Source organism: Spermophilus citellus (assembly GCF_964194105.1).
Source record: "Spermophilus citellus genome assembly, chromosome: 6".
Classification (NCBI taxonomy): Eukaryota; Metazoa; Chordata; class Mammalia; order Rodentia; family Sciuridae; genus Spermophilus; species Spermophilus citellus.
Window position 1 is genome coordinate 142,656,809 of NC_138187.1, and position 19,640 is coordinate 142,676,448.

At 37.7% G+C, this 19,640-nt stretch overlaps 2 protein-coding genes across 2 annotated transcripts in view; one reads left to right on the top strand and one right to left on the bottom strand.

Annotated features, from left to right (window-relative positions):
• RO60 (Ro60, Y RNA binding protein) overlaps nucleotides 1–19,640 on the bottom strand; it is a 301,212-nt gene that overhangs the window by 208,415 nt on the left and 73,157 nt on the right. The gene's annotated exons all lie outside the window — the stretch shown is intronic.
• On the top strand, nucleotides 14,131–14,460 carry LOC308651731 (small ribosomal subunit protein eS28-like). Its single transcript, XM_081299164.1, has one exon. The coding sequence runs from the start codon at nucleotides 14,166–14,168 to the stop codon at nucleotides 14,373–14,375; it is 210 nt and encodes a 69-aa protein (XP_081155290.1). The 5' UTR covers nucleotides 14,131–14,165; the 3' UTR covers nucleotides 14,376–14,460.

Consider the following 19,640-nt stretch of genomic DNA (forward strand, 5'->3'; position numbering starts at 1 on the left):
AAAACCATATTTAGATGAATTTTCAAATGGAATTAAATTCAAGATTTTTCTGTGATTGTCATAGAAACCATTTTGTAAAACAAAATGTGGCACATATCAAGGACCACCGTGTGTGACACAGGACCTGGCCCTGAGGATTTTGATGGGAAGAATGCTACTTTTTAAGGGGAAACCATTGTGACAACTGATATTTTAGAGAAATGGGTGGACTGAAGCAGTTTCCAAATTTGATATGAGCAACAGCCACTGATATGAAGCTTAGAGTCCAGAACTGATAAATATTTCAAATTTGAATTAATTATGAACAACTAAGAGAAAGCAAAGGAACAGGTTTCCCATCATGGTAGGGGATGGTAGGGGAGGAGAATACCTGTTTGCTCCTTTTCTCGAAAGAAAGAAAGAAAGAGAGAGAGAGAGAGAGAGAGAGAGAGAGAGAGAGAGAGAGAGAAAGAAAGAAAGAAAGAAAGAAAGAAAGAAAGAAAGAAAGAAAGGAAGGAAGGAAGGAGGGAGGGAGGGAGGAAAGGAAGGAAGGAAGGAAGGGAGGAAGGAAGGAAAGAAGGAAGGAAGGAAGGAAGGAAGGAAGGAAGAAGAGAAAAGCTGTTTTCTTTCTGTCCTTTCAAAAATTACTTGAGCAGTGACCCTGTTAGATAAGAAGAGGCTGGATGTTCCTAGCCTGGCTGAGGCAGAGTTATAGCAATTTATTTTGCTCTAGGAAAACAAATGGTTCTTCAGTTTCTGCAGAGACCCTGCTCAGTAACTGCCTGCAGTCCTAAGACAGACCTGGGTTCAGACTTGGGCTTTTTTTTTGGTGCTGGGGATTGAACCCAGGGGCGCTTAATCAATGAGCTACATTCCCAGCCCTATGTATTTATATGTTTATTTTTTATTTTGAGACAGGATCTTGCTAAGTTGCTGAGGGTCTTGCTAAGTTGTTGAGGCTGGCCACGACCTTGTGATCCTTCTGCCTCACCCTCCCGAGTTGCTGGAACTGCAGGTGCCATTGTGCTTGGCTTGGCTTTGTTTTTTATCAGCACATTTCTTTATCTTCTTTTCCATGATCAAACTTATAAGCAGCCTACATGTGAACCTGTTTTCTACTTTTTCAATTTTTAGTTCAGGTTTTTTGGTGCCGGGATTGAACCTAGGGCCTCACTCATGTTAAGTATGGGCTCTATGACTAAGTTTTACTCTTAGTTCTCATTTTTTCCACTTTAATAAAGAAGGCGGTGTCCCTCTTATATTAAGGCCTGTTCTCTGCTTTTGAATTATGGACCCCATTTTCACTCACTTTCTCTAGGAACTCACACAGTGTTCCACTTTTGACATCTATGAGAGATAATAAATACCCTTCTCTACTGGACCATTTCTGTTAGCATACAAACGGACTTTTTCGTCTATGTTGAAAATGTCCTCACTTGCATACATATTTCTCCCTGTTTCTCAGCTCCCTTTCCTAATCATACTTCCTTCATCTCAAGTCCAATACACTCAACTCCTTTAAATACATATTCCATTATCATTTCCTAAAAACACTAATGGTTTATATGTGAGGTGTCCCCCACAAAACTCCTGTTTACTGGGTCACCTGGAGGAGGTGGGTCATTGGAGCCTGCCTTGGAGGGGTGCATTTGCCTTGCAGGCCTGCCTGTGTGCTTTCTCTCTCTCTCTCTCTCTCTCTCTCTCTCTCTCTCTCTCTCTCTCTCTCTCTCTCTCTCTCCTTCTTGACCCCACCATAAGCTGAGCAGATTTCCCCATGAGCCTCAAATAAACTTTCCCTTCTCTAAGTTGTTCTTGTCAGGTGTTTTGGTCACAGAGACTTAAAAGCTGACAGAAACAAACTCTTTGTCAGGTTTGTGACATGTAGCCAAATACAGAAATTGTTTCTCTGCTCTCATTTTTTTTCTCAATTCTCATCAGCCCTTGCAAAAATTTATCTATCTCTTTCTCTTAATAGACTCTTTTCCTGGCTTTTTGATGCCACATTCTCCTGGTCTTCCCTGACCACTCTGGATGCTTGTCTCAGCCTTTTCCCTCAGCTCTTGTTCCTTATTCAAAGGTTGCAGGTTGAGCTCCTTTAGGGTCTTTCTAGATCCTTTTGCCTCCCCCTCTCACATCTTCTAAGGTAATCTCATGCACACCCATAACTATATCATCTTTATGCCATGGACTCTCCAGTTTACGTGTCTGTAGTCCAGAGTTCTCCATTCACCTCTAAACTCCAAAATTCAGTTCTCTACTATTTCTAACAAAAAGAGAATTCTTGATTCATCTCAAACTTGTTCCTTACCCCAGTCCTTAGATCTTCCTATCTCAATAAATAGATTCATTCTTTGCTCAGCTACTCAAGTCAAAACCACTCAGGAGTCATTGTTTTTCTTCTCATCACCAAATCCTGTAAATGCCAAAAAACATGCCTCAGATCCTGCTCCTTCTCTCCATGTCCGTCTCTCTATTTCAGTCTTCCAGGGCATGACCTGCCAACCCTGCTTTCACTGTTGCCACTGCCTCTTTCCCCCAACACCTCCAGTTCATCTGCCACACCACACAAGGGCATATCTTTGATGTATAAAACGAATGTTCTTTCCTTCTTAAAAGTGCAGTTGGATACAGTGGCTCACACTTGTAATCCCCAGAAGCTTGGGAAGTTGAGGCAGAAAGATTGCAAGTTCAAAACCAGCCTCAGCAACTCAGTAAAGCTCTAAGCAACTTAGTGAGATCCTGTCTCATAATGAAAAATAAAAAGAGCTAAGGATTGGTTCAGGGTTAAGTGCCCTGGGTTCAATCTGCAGTACCCCCCCGCCCCCCTGCCAAAGGTTGCTATGTCAAGGAATTTAGAATGCAATCCAATTCCCTGTTAGTGCCCTTAAGGCTCTGTATCAGCATGCCCTGCCTTTTACCTCCGTTTTTTTGTCATGCTTCCATTAACTTTTAGCCAAATCGATTCTCTTCTGGTTCCTTGTGTAGGCAAAGTTCTTTCCCGCCTCAGATCTTTTGTACTTTCCTACTCTTCTCTCTATCTAGAAGCTTCTCCTTACCCTAATCCAGTCCTTATCTCTTAGGTCTCAGTTGAAATGTTAATTTCTTATTAAGGAATGCCTACTCTATTTTCGATTTCCCAATTCCCCTGTTCTCTGGTGTAACATCCAACCATTTTGTAGCTCTTTTCTTAATGATTTCTTGTTACCTCGATTTTTGTCTCCACAGTGGGGATGTGAGGGATCCTCTAGGGTAGCATAGAGGGCAGGGAACACTTTGGAGAACTCAATGGGTCCACAGTTGGAGTTAGAGCCAGGGCTGCATCTTTTGGGGTGTTATGTGACTTCTTCACTAATTTATAAAATGTGGACAGTAACATAAAACTCTCAGCTCTGGTGTAGGAAGTAAGGGAGATTATAAACATAGAATCATTTGCAAAAATCCTGGTACATCAATATTGTACAACATTTACCTGGTGGTTTTATTGTCCTCTTTTTATTCCCCAATAGCTAATATAGTGCGTGGAACACAGTAGTCTCTTGCTTAATTTTTGTTCAGTGATTAAATAAATGAATAAATTGCAGGCTCAGTTTTACTCAGAGGGGTGTTTTGAGAGACAAAGTATATCTGAAGTTATAAAAACAGTTTCTGATACACTGTGAGGGCTCAGTGAAGCATTATCATCAGAACTCAAAAAAAGAGGCAGCTAATCTTATCAGCTAATATGACCGAGAGTTACAATCTGAGCTCTTACTTAAAACAATCAGCAACTGTAACTGCAGACTGGGGCCCACCTGTCTAATAAGGGATACAGTTCCTGCAATTGTCCCACCTTAACTTCTTTTCTTTTCCTCTCCTCATAGCCAAAAAATGAAATGACATTGATTTTAGCAACCCTTCTCTTGAATCCAACTTCCCTCAGATTATCACCCTATTCTTCTTTCAACAATTAAACTCTTTAAAGAAGTCATCTACCATGTGTCTATGATTCTTCCCCTTCTATTCTTCCTAACCCACTCCAAACTTACTATTTTCTCCACCTCTCCACAAAAATTTCCTCTGTCAAGAGGGCTAATGTCTTATGCTTTTCCAGGTCAAATGTTAAATTCATGATTCTCAACTCAACCAATCAGCATCAGTGACAGTTGCTCCCTCCTAGTTTAAAACTTTCTTCACTTCTTTCCAGAATACATTCCTTTTTTTTTTTTTTGGTACTAGAGATGGAATCCAATGTTGCTCTACCACTAAGCCACATCCTCAGCCATTTATATTTTAAATTTGGAGACAGGGTCTCGCTAAATTGCTGAGGCTGGCATTGAACTTGAGAACCTCTTGACTCAGCCTCCTGAGTCGCTGGTATTATAGGTGAGTATCATGACACCCGGCCCCTTCCATTGTTTTAAATATCATCTAAATCTGATGATTCCCAAGTTTACATTTGCAATTTCTACCTCTCTCTGCAACTCCTTGTATACAATTGGCTACTTGGTTTTTCCACTCAGGTATTTATTTATCAAATGTCACATGTTCAAAACTGTACTCTTGATTTTACCCTTCCCTCACTTTCCCAATTTTACCCTCCCCCAAGTTTTTCCATCTCAAGTATGGCAGACCCATTCTTCTAGTTGCTCAGGTCAAAACACATATATTCATCTTTTGTTCTACACTCCTTGGGCCATGAACAAATCTTGCAGGTCTATCTAAAAAGTGTATCCTAAGTTCAGCCACCCTCATCACCTCGGCTGCCCTCTCCCTACTCCATGCCACTCACCTCTCAATATGCTTATTGCTGAAGCTGGTCCTTCTCCTCCAATTCTCCCTAACTCCTTCCAATTTACATTCTTCCCTACTTCTGCACACAACCTTCTTTGGTCAAGCTCACTGATGACTTGCACGTTGTCTTCAGTCTCCCTGCTTTACCTCCTCCATTTATTTTCCCACACAGTTGCCATGGTGATTGTTTTAAAATCGCACATCATTCTTCTACTCGGTCTATTCCCTAAAGACCTAAAAAGAGCATGCTACAGGGACACTGCTACATCGATGTTCATAGCAGCACAATTCACAATAGCAAGACTGTGGAACCAACCTAGATGCCCTTCAATAGACGAATGGATAAAAAAAATGTGGCATTTATACACAATGGAGTACTACTCTGCATTAAAAAATGACAAAATCATAGAATTTGCAGGGAAATGGATGGCATTAGAACAGATTATGCTAAGTGAAGCTAGCCAATCCCTAAAAAACAAATGCCAAATGTTTTCTTTAATATAAGGAGAGTAACTAAGAACAGAGTTGGGAGGAAGAGCATGAGAAGAAGATTAACTTTAAACAGGGGTGAGAGGTGGGAGGGAAAAGGAAAGAGAAGGGAAATTGCATGGAAATGGAAGGAGACCCTCAGGGTTATACAAAACTACATACAAGAGGAAGTGAGGGGAAAGGGGAAAAAAACAAGGGGGAGAAATGAATTACAGTAGATGGGGTAGAGAGAGAAGATGGGAGAGGAGGGGAGGGGATGGGGATAGTAGAGGATAGGAAAGGCAGCAGAATACAACAGACACTAGTATAGCAATATGTAAAACAGTGGATGTGTAACCAATGTGATTCTGCAATCTGTATACGGGGTAAAAATGGGAGTTCATAACCCACTTGAATCAAAGTGTGAAATATGATATGTCAAGAACTATGTAATGTTTTGAACAACCAACAATAAAAATTAAAGGAAAAAAAAAGAACAAAAACTTTGGGTTAGGACTGTGGCTCAGTGGTAGGACACTTGCCTTGCATGTGTGAGGCACTGGGTTTGATTCTCAGCACCATGCATAAATAAATAAAATAAAGATCTATCAACAACTAAAAAAAAAAAAGAAATCTTCAAATGGCTTTCCTTGAGAGTGAAAGGAAAGTACATGCTACGGCTTGAAAAGTTTTATATGATATTTCTGACACCCTGCCTCCCCAAGACCATTGTGAACCACTTTCTCCATTCCAACTGTCCTCACTCCAACCACAGCAGACAACTTGATATATATATAGGACAATCCAAGGATCACCCTGCCCTAGGTCTTAGCATGTATTATCCCCTGCCTGAATCACTCCCCAAATACACTTACACTTTGCATCCCTTCATTTCCTTCAGTATCTCCTTTCCCAAGAGGTCATCCTCAACCATCCAGTAAAATATTATACTCCTTCTCATCACCTTTACTATCACCCTTAGTCTGTTTATTTTTCTTCCTTACCTGTTCATTATCTCTCACCCCACTAGTGTGTAAGTTACATGAGAAGTAGGACTTTATTCTCCTCTTTGCTCATTTAACCTAGAATGGTAGCTATTGAAAATATTTGCCAAATCAGTAAATAAGGTAATAAATATTTCAGTGATCCAATGTTTTCTAAGTTTTTTCTATTTAAGTGAAACTTTTTCTAATTAATAGTTATATAATAAAATACAAAGAATAAATATGCCGGAGTGATTTGTATTGCAGATAGAAAATTGTTGGACCGGGTGAGCCATTCAGGAGGCTGAGGCAGGAGGGTTGGGAGGTCAAGACCAGCTTGGGCAACTTAGTGAGCCCCTATCTCTAAATTAAAAATTAAAAGGGCTGGAGATGTAGCTCAGTGGTAAAATGCCACTCGGCTTAATCCCCTGTTACACACACACACACACACACACACACACACACACACACACAAACATACCCACACACACCGCGCACGTGCACTCAAAAAAACTTTTGGATTGTTTAGTGTATATCAAATGTCACTAAGGGTAGGTGATGCTCCCTTTATCTGTACATACAACTATCTCTACCTGTTGCCAAAGGTGAACTTATTTATGAAGTCTTCTGTTCAACTTAAATCATTCTGCATATCACAGTGCATTATACGATGATTCACTACACGGTCCCAGCACTCCCTAACCCTCCTTTGTTGGCTCCTCCCAGTCGCCTACTCACTGACCAACATGGGCACAGAGAGGAAAATCTTGTTTCAAGTCAGGCCTGCTGTGATTCAGAGGTAGTAAATGTGCCTTTTGGCTGCATGTCCTCCCAGAGCACAGTACAGCCTCCTGTTTAACCTCCTCCTTGGTGGGGACCCAGTGTGATCTGGCTTCCATTTGAAGCTCTGTTCTTAGTTTGTGATGATTAGGGTATCTGTTGTGAGGCCACAGCTTCCTTCCTAGGAACAGAACAAAACTATAAAATATAAAACCTCCCAAGTGACTTTAATCCTAAAGCCAAGCCTATATTTGACATTTATTTTTATAGTTCTGGTTAAAAACAACAATCAATCCTACTTTAATCTTTCTTCCATTTTGCTTTAGCTCTATTCTTCATGAACCAGATATATCCGTAGCCAACATGCCGTTAGTTTTCTATGTATTTTGCCTATTAGATGAAGCCTAAATCCCCATTAAAACTTTTGCAAAAAACAGTTCCAGCATTTTGTGATGTATCAATAATAATTACAATTTAAAAGATACCTTCTATGGAAAGCTTGAAAGTAATTTTGCTTCTCTTCTCCCAGGAATATTTTATAATTGAGAGCTAGTGGATATATGCCCTAACACTTTCTAAACTGGGTAGAAATGTTTGGCAGCAACTCAGATGCAGATGCTGATAATAATTACAAACATCCTAATTGCCACATTTGTTCAGCACAGCTTGTGTTCACATAGTCACATGGTAGGTTAATTAATATGTGAGTATCTTAGAGAATGCTGACTTAAGTACCATGTTGCCTTTACTAATACACCTGTAAGAGGTGCTTAACTTCTTGTAAAACAAATATAGAGTAGGGTTAATTTTCTTAATTCATCAAGTGGTCCCCCTTATCAGCCTTTCCCTCATCTAAAGCATCTAGCTGAGGTAGACACATCTTAAGACATGATTTTCTTATTCCATGTCACCATTGGAACTATTAGTTTTACATTTCCAGTAGAAGCCAAGTCAATTTTATAAACACACACACACACACACACACACACACACGCACATACTCACACTCACACAGTACCTACTGTATAAGAAACAGTGGCTTAGGCCAGTAGGAAACTACAAAAATAAAAAAAGATACAGTTTCCTTCCTCAAATCCAGTCTTGAAAGGTTGGATAAAGGCAAAATTTGAAGTCTTTGCATTTAATGGCTTTTATTTTTATTTATAAAATTTCACTTTTTAAAATGGCCGAGTAGAACTCCATTGTGTATATATACTACAGTTTCTTTTTTCTTTTTTTTTTTTTTTACAGTGCTCAACATTTATTTTAGACATAAATATTTACATTTGGTGTTTCTCATCTTCAGCAAATATCTTTTAGTTTTATTTCAGCATGAATGAAAAAAGAAAACTATTTGTTTAGCTCTTAAAATGGCAAATATACAAGAGGTCTGTTTATTGACTAGGGTTGTCATTATGCATTTGATTAATAATTATTCATCAAATATTGAAAGCCATTTTGTGAAATTTTGTAATAGAAAATATTAAGAAAAAAACAAAGAGAGAAAGGACAGAAGACGGAAAGTGAAGAAATGAGGAAATTAGATGCAGTAATTCCTATTTTCCTAGACTAATACAGTTTTGGGTGTATATAGGATAATATTTCAATATCATTATAAAGATTAATTTATTCATCTATTGATGGGCTTCTGGATTGATTCCATATTTTAGCCATTGTGAATTATTCTGCTATAAACGTTGATGTGGCTGTGTTCCTGTAGTGTGCTGATTTTAGATCTTTTGTGAAAACAACCAGGAGTGAGATAGCTGGGTTGTGTGGTTGTTCCATCCCTAGTTTTTTGAGGAATCTCCAAACTGCTTTCCAGAGTGGTGCTACTAGTCTGCAGTCCCACCAACAATGTACAAGTATTCCTTTCTACCCACAACCAACACTTATTGTATTTGGTGGCTTTTAAATCTGATCCTAACCTACTTTCTAACCTTATCCTCTAGTGAATCTAAGATAATCTCTCTGCTGAAGTCTCAAATGTCTACTTATTCTCCTCAAGTATGTTTTGTGCCTTGAGGAGTATATTTTGAGATATATTTTTTTCTTTCCTATTTTCCCACTGTTTTTTCCCTAGCAGAGCCTACTTGAATCAGATCTTTGTTCCTCATCTTTAGTCTACTCAGACCTCTTATTTCATTTGGTGTTATATGCTGCTTTAATGGTCAACTTTATATTTATATATCAGTTTTCCCAAGTAGACTATGACCTTCCTAAGGATGGAGCTGGCTTATTTGATTTTATGTTTCACACGTAGAACATGTTCAATATTTATTCCTTTTCCTTCTCTTTCTTTCTTTTTTTCCCTTTATTTAGGATTAAACCTACGGATGCTCTACCACTAAGCTACATCCCCACCACTTTTTATTTTTTATTTTGAGACAGAGTCTGACTCTTTAGTGAGACTGGTTGAAGCTGACTTGCAACCTTTCTGCTTCAGCATGCTGAGGAACTGGGATTATAGGTGTGCTACATGGCTCTTTTAAGAATTTTACATATTTGTTTCATAAATGGAACTTTTTAATATTTTAAGTTTCTACGTAATGGGTGTCTATCATCAAAAACGAAGTCTCCAGGCCTACTAACATAGGTTTAAATTATATTTTTTTTTACAGGTGCTATTTATGAGAGCACACTTTGTGAGGTCTGTATATGTATTTGATGGTCAATTGGCATGTATTTTTGTATTAGACTATTTTTTGTTGCTATAATAGAGTGCCTGAGACTCAGTTATATGTAAATAAAACAAATTTAATTTGGCTTAAAGATGTGGAAGCTGGAAAGTCCAAGATCATGGTGTTGGGCATTTGCTCAGTTTCTTGTGTGGACTCTGTGTGGCTTCAGCTCATGAGAGAAAGCAGAAGCATGTGTGTATGTGTGTGTGTGTGTGTGTGAGAGAGAGAGAGAGAGAGAGAGAGAGAGTGTATGGAAGATGCAAAACATGTGGGGTAATCTTGCTTTCTAACAACTCTCTATTCGGTAACCAATCCATTCCCCTGAGAGTGACAACTTGCTCCTGGGAGATGACACTCATATGCTCATGAGGACTCTGCTCCCATGACCCAAACACCTCCCTGCAGGACCCACCTCTCAACACAGCTGCATTAAGGAATTAGGCCTCAACATGAATTTATAGCACACTTAGAAATGCAACTGAGTGTAGCAAGGTGGAAGGAGGGTTGATAGTCTGGCTCAAGTATCATAAATGGGTGCCTTTGAGTTCCCAATCTAGATTTCAAGTTTCAGAAACTTGATTGTTTTGTGCTGAACAAATTCACAATTTATTAATTTATAATAGACTCTTTCTGGAATTTTCTACTTTGGAACTAAATATCATTTAGAAATCTGGTGATTAGAGAATAAGTAAAGGAAATTGAATTTTTAAAAAATGTTTATTTTTTAGTTGGACACAATATCTTTATTTTATTTATTTATTTTTATGTGGTGCTGAGGACAGAACCCAGAGCCTCGAACATGCTAGGCGAGTGCTCTACCGCTGAGCCACAATCCCAGCCTGAAATTGAATATTTCAAAGAAATTTTTAATCAAGCTCTGGTACTCTGTAGAGTTTTTATTCTCTTAGTTAGACTGAAATCATTATCTGGGATGCTAAAACAGGTTCAATAATTTCTACTTTTCAATTCTAATGTTCCTAAAACTCTTTTGTGATTACTACTTTGGATTTGTACCTGTTAGCATCTCACTCTCATTTTGTCAGTGTCTATTAAGATGTCTGTGTTTCAGACCATGCCACCCCTGACTGGTAGCCTTTCAAATATTTGCTGATACCAACCACACAGTAGAGTGGATTCCTTTCCAACTGGCCTCCATAATAGCTGATCTATTCAACAGGTAAAGAACTTTTATTATTTTTATGCTTCTTTAATTTCTAGAATATAACTCTAAGCCAGGCTATTAACTAGATAGACATATTCTAAAAATGACTTTTACATATTTTTTGGTAGAAAAAAATCACCGTTTACAAGAAATAAAAGCTTTATAAAAAATGAGTTAGGAACAGGACAGTTACCCTATGTGCATTTACGATTACATGACCTGTGAAACTCTACATCATGTATATCCAGAAGAAGGATAAGTTATACTCCATTTATGTATGATGTATCAAAATGCATTCTACGATCATGTATAATTAATTAGAACAAATAAAAAAGAAACAAACAAGCTACGACTCACCATCTGTAAGTGAGTGACAATAAGAATTCAAGTTAAAAATATGCAAATCTAACAGTAAATAAAAATAACTGAGAAGTTGAGGGATGAGAGCAACTCTCATCAGTGTTAAACTACGGGGATCATTTTATTGATGTTTAATAATCTATCAGCTTCTTTCTTTAGCAGCAGAGTTTATCGTAGTAAGAGATTCTGGTCTGGGGATGTAGTTCAGTAGTAGAGCATATGCCTACCATGCATGAGGCCTTGGGTTTAATTCCCAGTAACGCACACACACACACACACACACAAAAAAAAAAAATTCTCCTGCTTTCCTTTTTAATGCAAGAGGAAAAACTTTCTCAAGCCTATTTGATATGTTTAAGATTTGATATAAAAATATTAATTGCTTTTGTTTCTATTGGACATTGTGTTGCAATCCCTGGGTTCAAGAAGCCACTCCTACTTTAGAACAGCAGAGTGTGACCCTCCTCTAAACTATGCGTCATTGGCAAATGAAACAAAATAAATAAAATTAATCTTTGAAGAGCTGCAGTAAAAGAAAATCTCCCTAAATATAAATATGACCAGAACAGAATGTGCCTGTTTAAAAAAAAAGAAAAAGAAAAGAAACCAACCACAATTGTTCAAAACCAATGAAAAAAATCTCTTCATGTTCTAGCAGGATTTACTGCATTGTAATGAAATCATATCAAAATTATATCAATAGGCATTTCCTATAAATTATATGCCAGTGTTAATTAAACATACAGTCCTATGTTTTACATGTTATGTCATAGTCTAGATGCTACCAAGTGATAGCACCTTATTTTCTAAATGCAGACATACTACCTGGTAAAAGACTTTAATTAACAGCGTAGTAAATAATAGGATTGATTTTTATCATGTATATAAACTGATGACTAATACACAGGCATTTGTTATATAGTCAAATTCTTCGTTTTTCAAGAGATGACAAATCACATAAGCATTAAATTAGGCAAATGTATAGAAAAAAAGAGGTTGGAAAAATTATGTTCATGAGATGGTCTATAAGTTTTGATTTTTTTTTTGTAAAAAATACAAAGTGATTTAAAAATTAAAATTTAACATCTAACAGCTTCTAGGATTTTTTTCTTTATATGATTTTTGGGGTGTGAATACTGGGGATTGAACCCAGAATACTTTACCATTGAGCCACATCCTCAGCCCTATTTGTTTTCTATGTGTGTGTGTGTGTGTATATGTGTGGTGCTGGGGATTGAACCCAGGGCCTGTGCATGCAAGGCAAGCACTCTACCAACCAAACTATATCCCCAGCCCTTTATTTTCTATTTTGAGACAGGGTCTCACTAAGATGTTTAGACTTCACTGATTTGTTAAGGCTGGCTTGAAACGTGTGATTCCCCTGCCTCAGCCTCCCAAGTCACTGGGATTACAGGTATGTGCTACCATGCTCAGCTCCCTTACATAATTTTTTGAAAACACAATATAGTTCTGAGTTTGGAGTTAAAAAATGTTTTATTTCCAAAAATTATTTTTCATAGATGTTTCTTCCTTAAACCTAATGTAAAATATGAGAAATATTAAAGAGCTTTGAATGATGAATCTTTAATATTTCATTACAACAAATTTAATAATTTGACACTGATAAGTTATTTAGAAAGCAGAAAAATTATTTGTAAGTCCCATCATTTGTAAGAATAAAAAGAAACTGAAAATTCCCATGAGTGAAAATTAGATTAAAAATAATGAAAATAGTAGATTAAAAAATGCTATCAATACTGCCATCATTCACCATATTTATAAAACAGGGAGAACTTCATATTGAGGAATTCAGAAGAAATAAACATAATACAGTATATTTGGACTGAATGATCTATAATAAATAAACTTTCTCTTTTAATAAAGGACATTACTTGTATTTCCCTTTTCATTCTGAATTTGCTAAAAGTTTATAAAAAATAAATGCGTTTGTTTATTTATAAAATTATAAACTTGGATTGGGGAAGTGGCTCAGTGGTAGGGCACTTGCCTATCATATATGAGTTTCTTGGTTCAAACCATAGCACTATAAAAAAATAAATAATAAAAATTATAAACTCAAACATTTTTTAGAGACCTCAAACCCTTTAGGCAAATCTGTTTCCAAGTGTAGCAATTCAGGGTGACACTTCAAACAGTCTGTCAGCTATTGCTTAAACATTTGGAGCATTGAGTTTAGTATTTTACAATGATATTTAATTTTGGGAAAAATGTCCACAACTCTGTTTAGTGCCACAACTGATCCTCATTCTACTCTGGAATTTAACTATTTTCCTCCTCAAATTACTGTTAAATTTCCAGTTTCCTCAGAATAAACCTTACATAGGTTTTCTCAGGCCAGTAACCATGATCCTATTTGTTCCGTTTTAACCCCTTTATCTTATCAAGAATGTCCTTTTTTGATGATTGAAGTGGACACACTTCTGGAGTCACATAAATAGTATGTTAGTCTGGTACCTATTTTACTCAGTTTTTGTTGTTGTCATTATTATTATTACTACTATTTTCCCCCCATAGTGCTGGCTATCAAATCCAGGGCCTCACACCTGCTAGGTGAGTGCTCCACCACTGAGCTAAAACCCCCCTGTCCTATTCTGGATATCAATTTTCTGGTAACACAGCAGAATAGGACATTTGTTTTTAGCAACTAACACTAAAGCTTACATTAATCTTCTGTTTAACAATCATAGATCTATTTCTTATGAACCATTAATTTAGTTCTATGTCCAATAAATGTATGAAGTGTATATTTTGAAACTCAAATGTAGATCTTTTCAAATATTTCATTGGAATACAAATGGTCAATAAATATGTGAAAAAATGTTCAACATCTTTAGCAATGAGGGAAATGCAAATCAAAACTACACAGATTTCATCTCACTCCAGCCAGAATGGCAGTTATTAATAATAAAAGCAATAATAAATGCTGAAGCTCTCTCCACCGACAGCCGCGGCGCCGCCATCATGGACACGAGCCGTGTGCAGCCCATCAAGCTGGGCAGGGTCACCAAGGTGCTGGGTAGGACCGGCTCGCAGGGACAGTGCACGCAGGTGCGCGTGGAATTCATGGACGACACAAGCCGCTCCATCATCCGCAACGTGAAAGGCCCCTTCCGTGAGGGCGATGTGCTAACTTTATTGGAATTGGAGCGAGAGGCTCGGAGGCTGCGCTGAACTTGCTGCTGGGTCCTGGATCTGTACTACTTGGCCCACAGGATGACCTGCATTTGTTAAATAAAGAGTTTGTATTGTATATAAACTCCAAAAAAAAATATAAATGAATAAATAAATAAATGCTGAAGAAGATGTGGGAAAAAAAGGAATACTTTCACACTGTTGAAGGGATTATAAATTAGTACAACCACTATGTAAATCAGTATGGATGTTTCTCAAAAGATTATGCATGGAACCACCATATAACCCAACTATACCACTTGTCAGTATTTACCCTAAAGAATAAAAGTCAGCATACTATGTTAATGCATGCATACCCATGTTTATAACAGCACAATTAATGATAACCAAACTATGGAATCAGCTTAGGTGTCCATCAGTGGATGAATGCATAAATAAAATACGCTATATATACAGTGTGATGGTTTGGATATGAGGTGTCCCCTGAAAGTTCATGTGTGAGACAGGGTAGGAAGGTTGGAGAAGAAATGATTGGGTTATAGCCTTAACCTAATCAGCTAATTAATTAGAATTGATTCTTGATGGGATTAACTCTGGAGTGGTGGCTGGAGGCTGGTGGGGTGTGGCCATGGGGTATATAGTGGTTCACTGAGGGCGTGGCTATGGAGTATACTATATATTTGAATAGGGCAAGAGGAGTCTTTCTGTGTCTGCTTTCTGGTCACCATGTGAGCTGCTTTCCTCTGCCACAATCTATGATATCCTGACTCACCTGGAGCCTCCAGGAATGGAGCTGGCCTTCCATGGACTAAGACCTCTAAAACTGTGAGCCCCCAAATTTTACTTCTTTAAAACTGTTCTGGTCAGATCCTTTAGTCACAGTAGCAAAAAGGCTGACTAAAACAAATACAGTGGAGTTTTATTTATTTGTAAAGAATGAAATTATGTAATTTGTAGGAAAATGAATGGAACTTGAGACTGTTAAGTGAAATAAGTTAAGCTTAGAAGGTCCAGGGTAATAGGTTTTCTCTCATATGTAGAAGCTAGAGAGGAAAAAGGAAAAGAAAGATGGTGAAGAATCTCATGAAAATTGAAGGGAGATCAGTAGAAAAGGGACCACGGGAAGAGAGGAAGAAAGGGAAAGGGAAAATACTAGAGAATGATATTGGCCAAATTATATTGTTATATTGTGTACAATAATACAAATAATGTACAGTGAATGTACATGTACAAATAATGTAACAGTGAATCCCAATATTATGTTTAATTATAATGCATCAATAAAAATATGGAAAAAACCCAAATATGTTTCATTGGATTTAATGTTGCAGATTCTTTTCTTAATATTCAGAAAGAGAAGTCTTAGCATTTCTCCTCTCCAGTGCATCCTTATGACTACTGCTAAACTTGGAATTTTTTTGCTAAGTTGCCCAGTCTGGTATTAAATTTGTGGTCAGGATGACCTTGAATTTGGGATCCTCCTGCTTCAATCTCCTGAGTCACTGGGATTACAGGCCTGCACCATGAAACCCTGCCATATTTATATTTTTAAGATAATTTTTTTGCTAAAGTAATGGGAATTGATGAGAGGTGGAATGAACATGGAGAGATTTTGAGAAGGACTCTATCAAGACAAGGTAAGAGAGCAGCAAGAATATAGGAGAAAGGCCAAATTTGTGATAGCTGATACAGTAAAGTGGTAAGAATTTGATACTGGTTTCCAGAGAGATTGAGGCAGGACTGGGAGTGATCTATCCTTCACTGAGGATGGCTGCAGGACTTTGGGATGGGTGACTGTAGGTGGTCATGTCAGAAACCACAGTAGGTCACACAGGACAGGAGAGAAGAGGGAAAAAAGGGACCTTTGAGTGCAGAAAGCTAATAGACACATAGAGGGAGGGATGGGAATGAACTAAAATTTTGGCTCCTTGTGGATCATCAGGAAGGCAAGTTTTGTTGGTAAAAGGATACACGATTCTTGTCTTTGTAGGGGTCACTGAATGGTTTTGTGTTGTTTTTGATACTGGGAATTGAACCCAGGGGTGCCTTATCTCTGAGCTACATTCCCAGTCCTTTTTATTTTATAGTTTGAGACAGAGTCTGGCTAAGCTGCTGAGGGTCTGGCTAAGTTGCTGAATCTGGCCTTGAAATTTTGGTCTTCCTGACTCAGTCTCCCAAGTTGCTGGGATTATAGGCATGTGCTACTTGCAGAATCTACAATCTCTCTTCCCATCAGGAAATGGGATGCTTTTAGCTGGGATAGATCCTAAAAATGGGAAACAAAAAGATGGAACCCAGAAAAACGCATATTATTTAATCTTTTAGAAATCCAAATCTCTAAGAGTTGATAGGTTGGGAGCTGAGGAAACTTGGCAACATTGTTTCAAGTCAGTTTCCCCCACAATTTGCTGGGAATCAGGATCCTTAGTATCAAGAAATATTGGTGTAGCCAGAAAAACTAATCGTGACTTACCTGAAAGATAATTTTAAAAAGAAAAGTCCTCTATAAACCTCAGTCTAAAAGGTATTGAGACACATAAGATGAAAAATTGGGACCACATATTATTAATTAATTCTTCTTATTAATTATCACATGAATATGTGCTAAGATAATGATCCCTGTAGCCCTCACCTGGAATTGTCAGAGCCGCAGACTTCCAATCACTTCATACCTGGGGTGGTTTCTTTTCTTTTTTCTTTTTCTGGTTTTGGGTTTTTTTTTTTAAGAGACAAAGTCCCTTTATTTTTTTATTTTTTAAAAATATTTATTTTTTTAGTTATAGGTGGATATAAGATCTTTATTTTTATATGGTGCTGAGGATCCAACCCAGTGCCACACGCATGGTAGGTGAGCTACCACTGAGCCACAACCACAGCCCTAGGTTAAGTTTTTATAGTTGCAACAAGATTAGGGTTATAGAACAGACTTAGAACCTGTTCTTGGAAAACAGCACAAGGTAGGTGGTTATGGCAGCTTTTTGGCTAGTTTTTGGAGTGTTGTCAATTTATTTTTTTTAAAACAGTCACTGATATTAACCCTCTCCTTCACTTGCTCATCTGTCCCTTAGAATAAAAGCCTTCTATTAAAAGCTTAAGCCTGAATTATGTTTAAATTTGGGGAGAAATATAATTCTTTTCAATTTATTTAAATGAAATAAATGTGGAAAATGCTATTCCGTGTGAGTTCAGGCGAGGTGGGCAGCAACCAAAGGAGGCAGATTTAAAAAGGCCACTGAAGGAGGCTTTATTGAGATGTCACTCCAGGGCGGAACTCCATCAGACCAGCAGAGTGGACAGGAGAAGGGTCTGAGGAGAAACCGTGTGGGAGCTCGACCAGACTGCCTGGGGTGGTTTCTTGAAGCAAATACCCAATGGTCCAGACCAAAAAATTTAACTTTTAAGCTGTGTTGTCCTTTAAGAAATGTTGGGAAGCATTTTTTTTTATAATGTGTAAATGAACATTTTAATGTTTTTCATATTCTATTCATTAGCAAATATTTAGTAAAAGCATACTATATTCCAAGTACATGGTATGGAGCTCATTTTTATAGTTTGTTCGTGAGAAAAAAAAATTAATAACAGTCAACTAAATACTTTGATATAGGAATAAGAAAACATCTATTAAAGCATTACTTTTTTTTTTTCCATTTAGGTACACCATGAACATCTTTTTACTTGAACACAAGTCATAAGGGGAGAATCAAATTCTTTCATATTAAATATTTTCCATAATTTCTCAGATAGTTCTTAAAACAAAGAAAGCAAATGTCTAATAAATGAAGGAATAGGTAATTTAACACTCGTTCATCAACTTATTCACTAAATAAATATGATTGCCTTTTTAGCTCCAAGATAAGTACTAGTGTAGTCGCATAAAGAAGAAAATACATTTCTAGCTCCAAAAGAAGACTAGAATCTCAGGGAACATCAGGAAAATAACTGGCAACACACTGAGGTGTGATAACAGGCATTGGCACGAAGTGTTTCTGGAGTACAGATGCCAGAAGGGTTTCAGTCAAACACTGGGAAAGGAGTAGGAGGGTTCTTTTGTTTGAAGTCAGAAAGTTGACAGTTTGCTTCTTTTTACATACATTTTCAAATTTAGAGCAAAGTTTATACTCCAAATGTCCCATGTGGCCAATGTGAACATGTTGGGTTGGGTATGCACTAGTCACTCTCTGCATGGTCTTCTCAGCCATCCTTTTCCTGGGAACTACCCCATGCTGCCAGTGTCTGTAAAAATCACAGACCTTGGACTCTTGGGAGTCATCTCTGAAAATTTAATTCTACTCCATTACCAGGGAGAGTCATGGGATCCAAACTCAATTAGAATTTCTATCCTAGAATTTTTAAACTGAGTCTCAAATAATGACATTTATTTTCTCCAAGAATGATACCAGTATCTCATCAGGAGTCATTGGAAGTCTTGCTCTCCTATGCTGATTTAAGAACAAAGGAAGACAGTCCACACACAGAGAGAAGGAACCATATCTACATGGAAGAGGAGAAATAAAAGTTGGAGGGAAAATTCCAATGACTTTGTACCCCTGGTCTAGAGCCTTCCAGAAGTCTGGTAGCATTAATGACTTTAAACTTAAATATTTTTTAGACTCTTATAATGCAGTTCCATTTTCTGCTTAGACTAGTTAGGATAGCTCTACGTAATTTAATAAGCAATCCTGAGAAATTGTAGTGGACACCTGTTGTTTGCCTTCTCAGATTTCTTCCTTGACTCCCCTCCACCTGCCTTCCCCTTTTCTGTAGCTTCTAGCAATTTCTCTTGAGGAACTTGTTTAACATTCTTAAACATTTTGAAGGGTGGAATGGGTGGGATTGATGTCACCCTCAGGTCCGGGCGAAAGGCCCTATTGCCAATCAGCAAAGCTCTTACTCTTTGCCTGTAGTGATTGATTTAAGAGGGAGCCTGGGACTCCCTCTCCCCCTAAGTGGATAAAATGAGCAGATGAAGATTCTGGAAAAATAGCTCCACTCGTCTTTGAAAGAGCAACAAGGAGCGATGCTCCCATTCATTCTCTTGTCTTGGGAATGTGAGGTCTGGAGCTGCTACAGATCTTCCTATCTGAAAGAAGCCAGACAGAGAACAAAGCCTGCCCAGGCAGAGAGCAGAGCTCAGAGAATCAAGAAACACATACAAGGCAGCGCAGCTTTGCGGGTGAAATCCTGGCTGAAGTCAACACTGATTCTATACGTGCTTTTTTCCTTTGTTTTCTATTTTTATTTTTTTCTTTGAGCCTTTTGAATTTGGCTTGCTCTTATTATTGAACAAAAGCATCACCACCAACA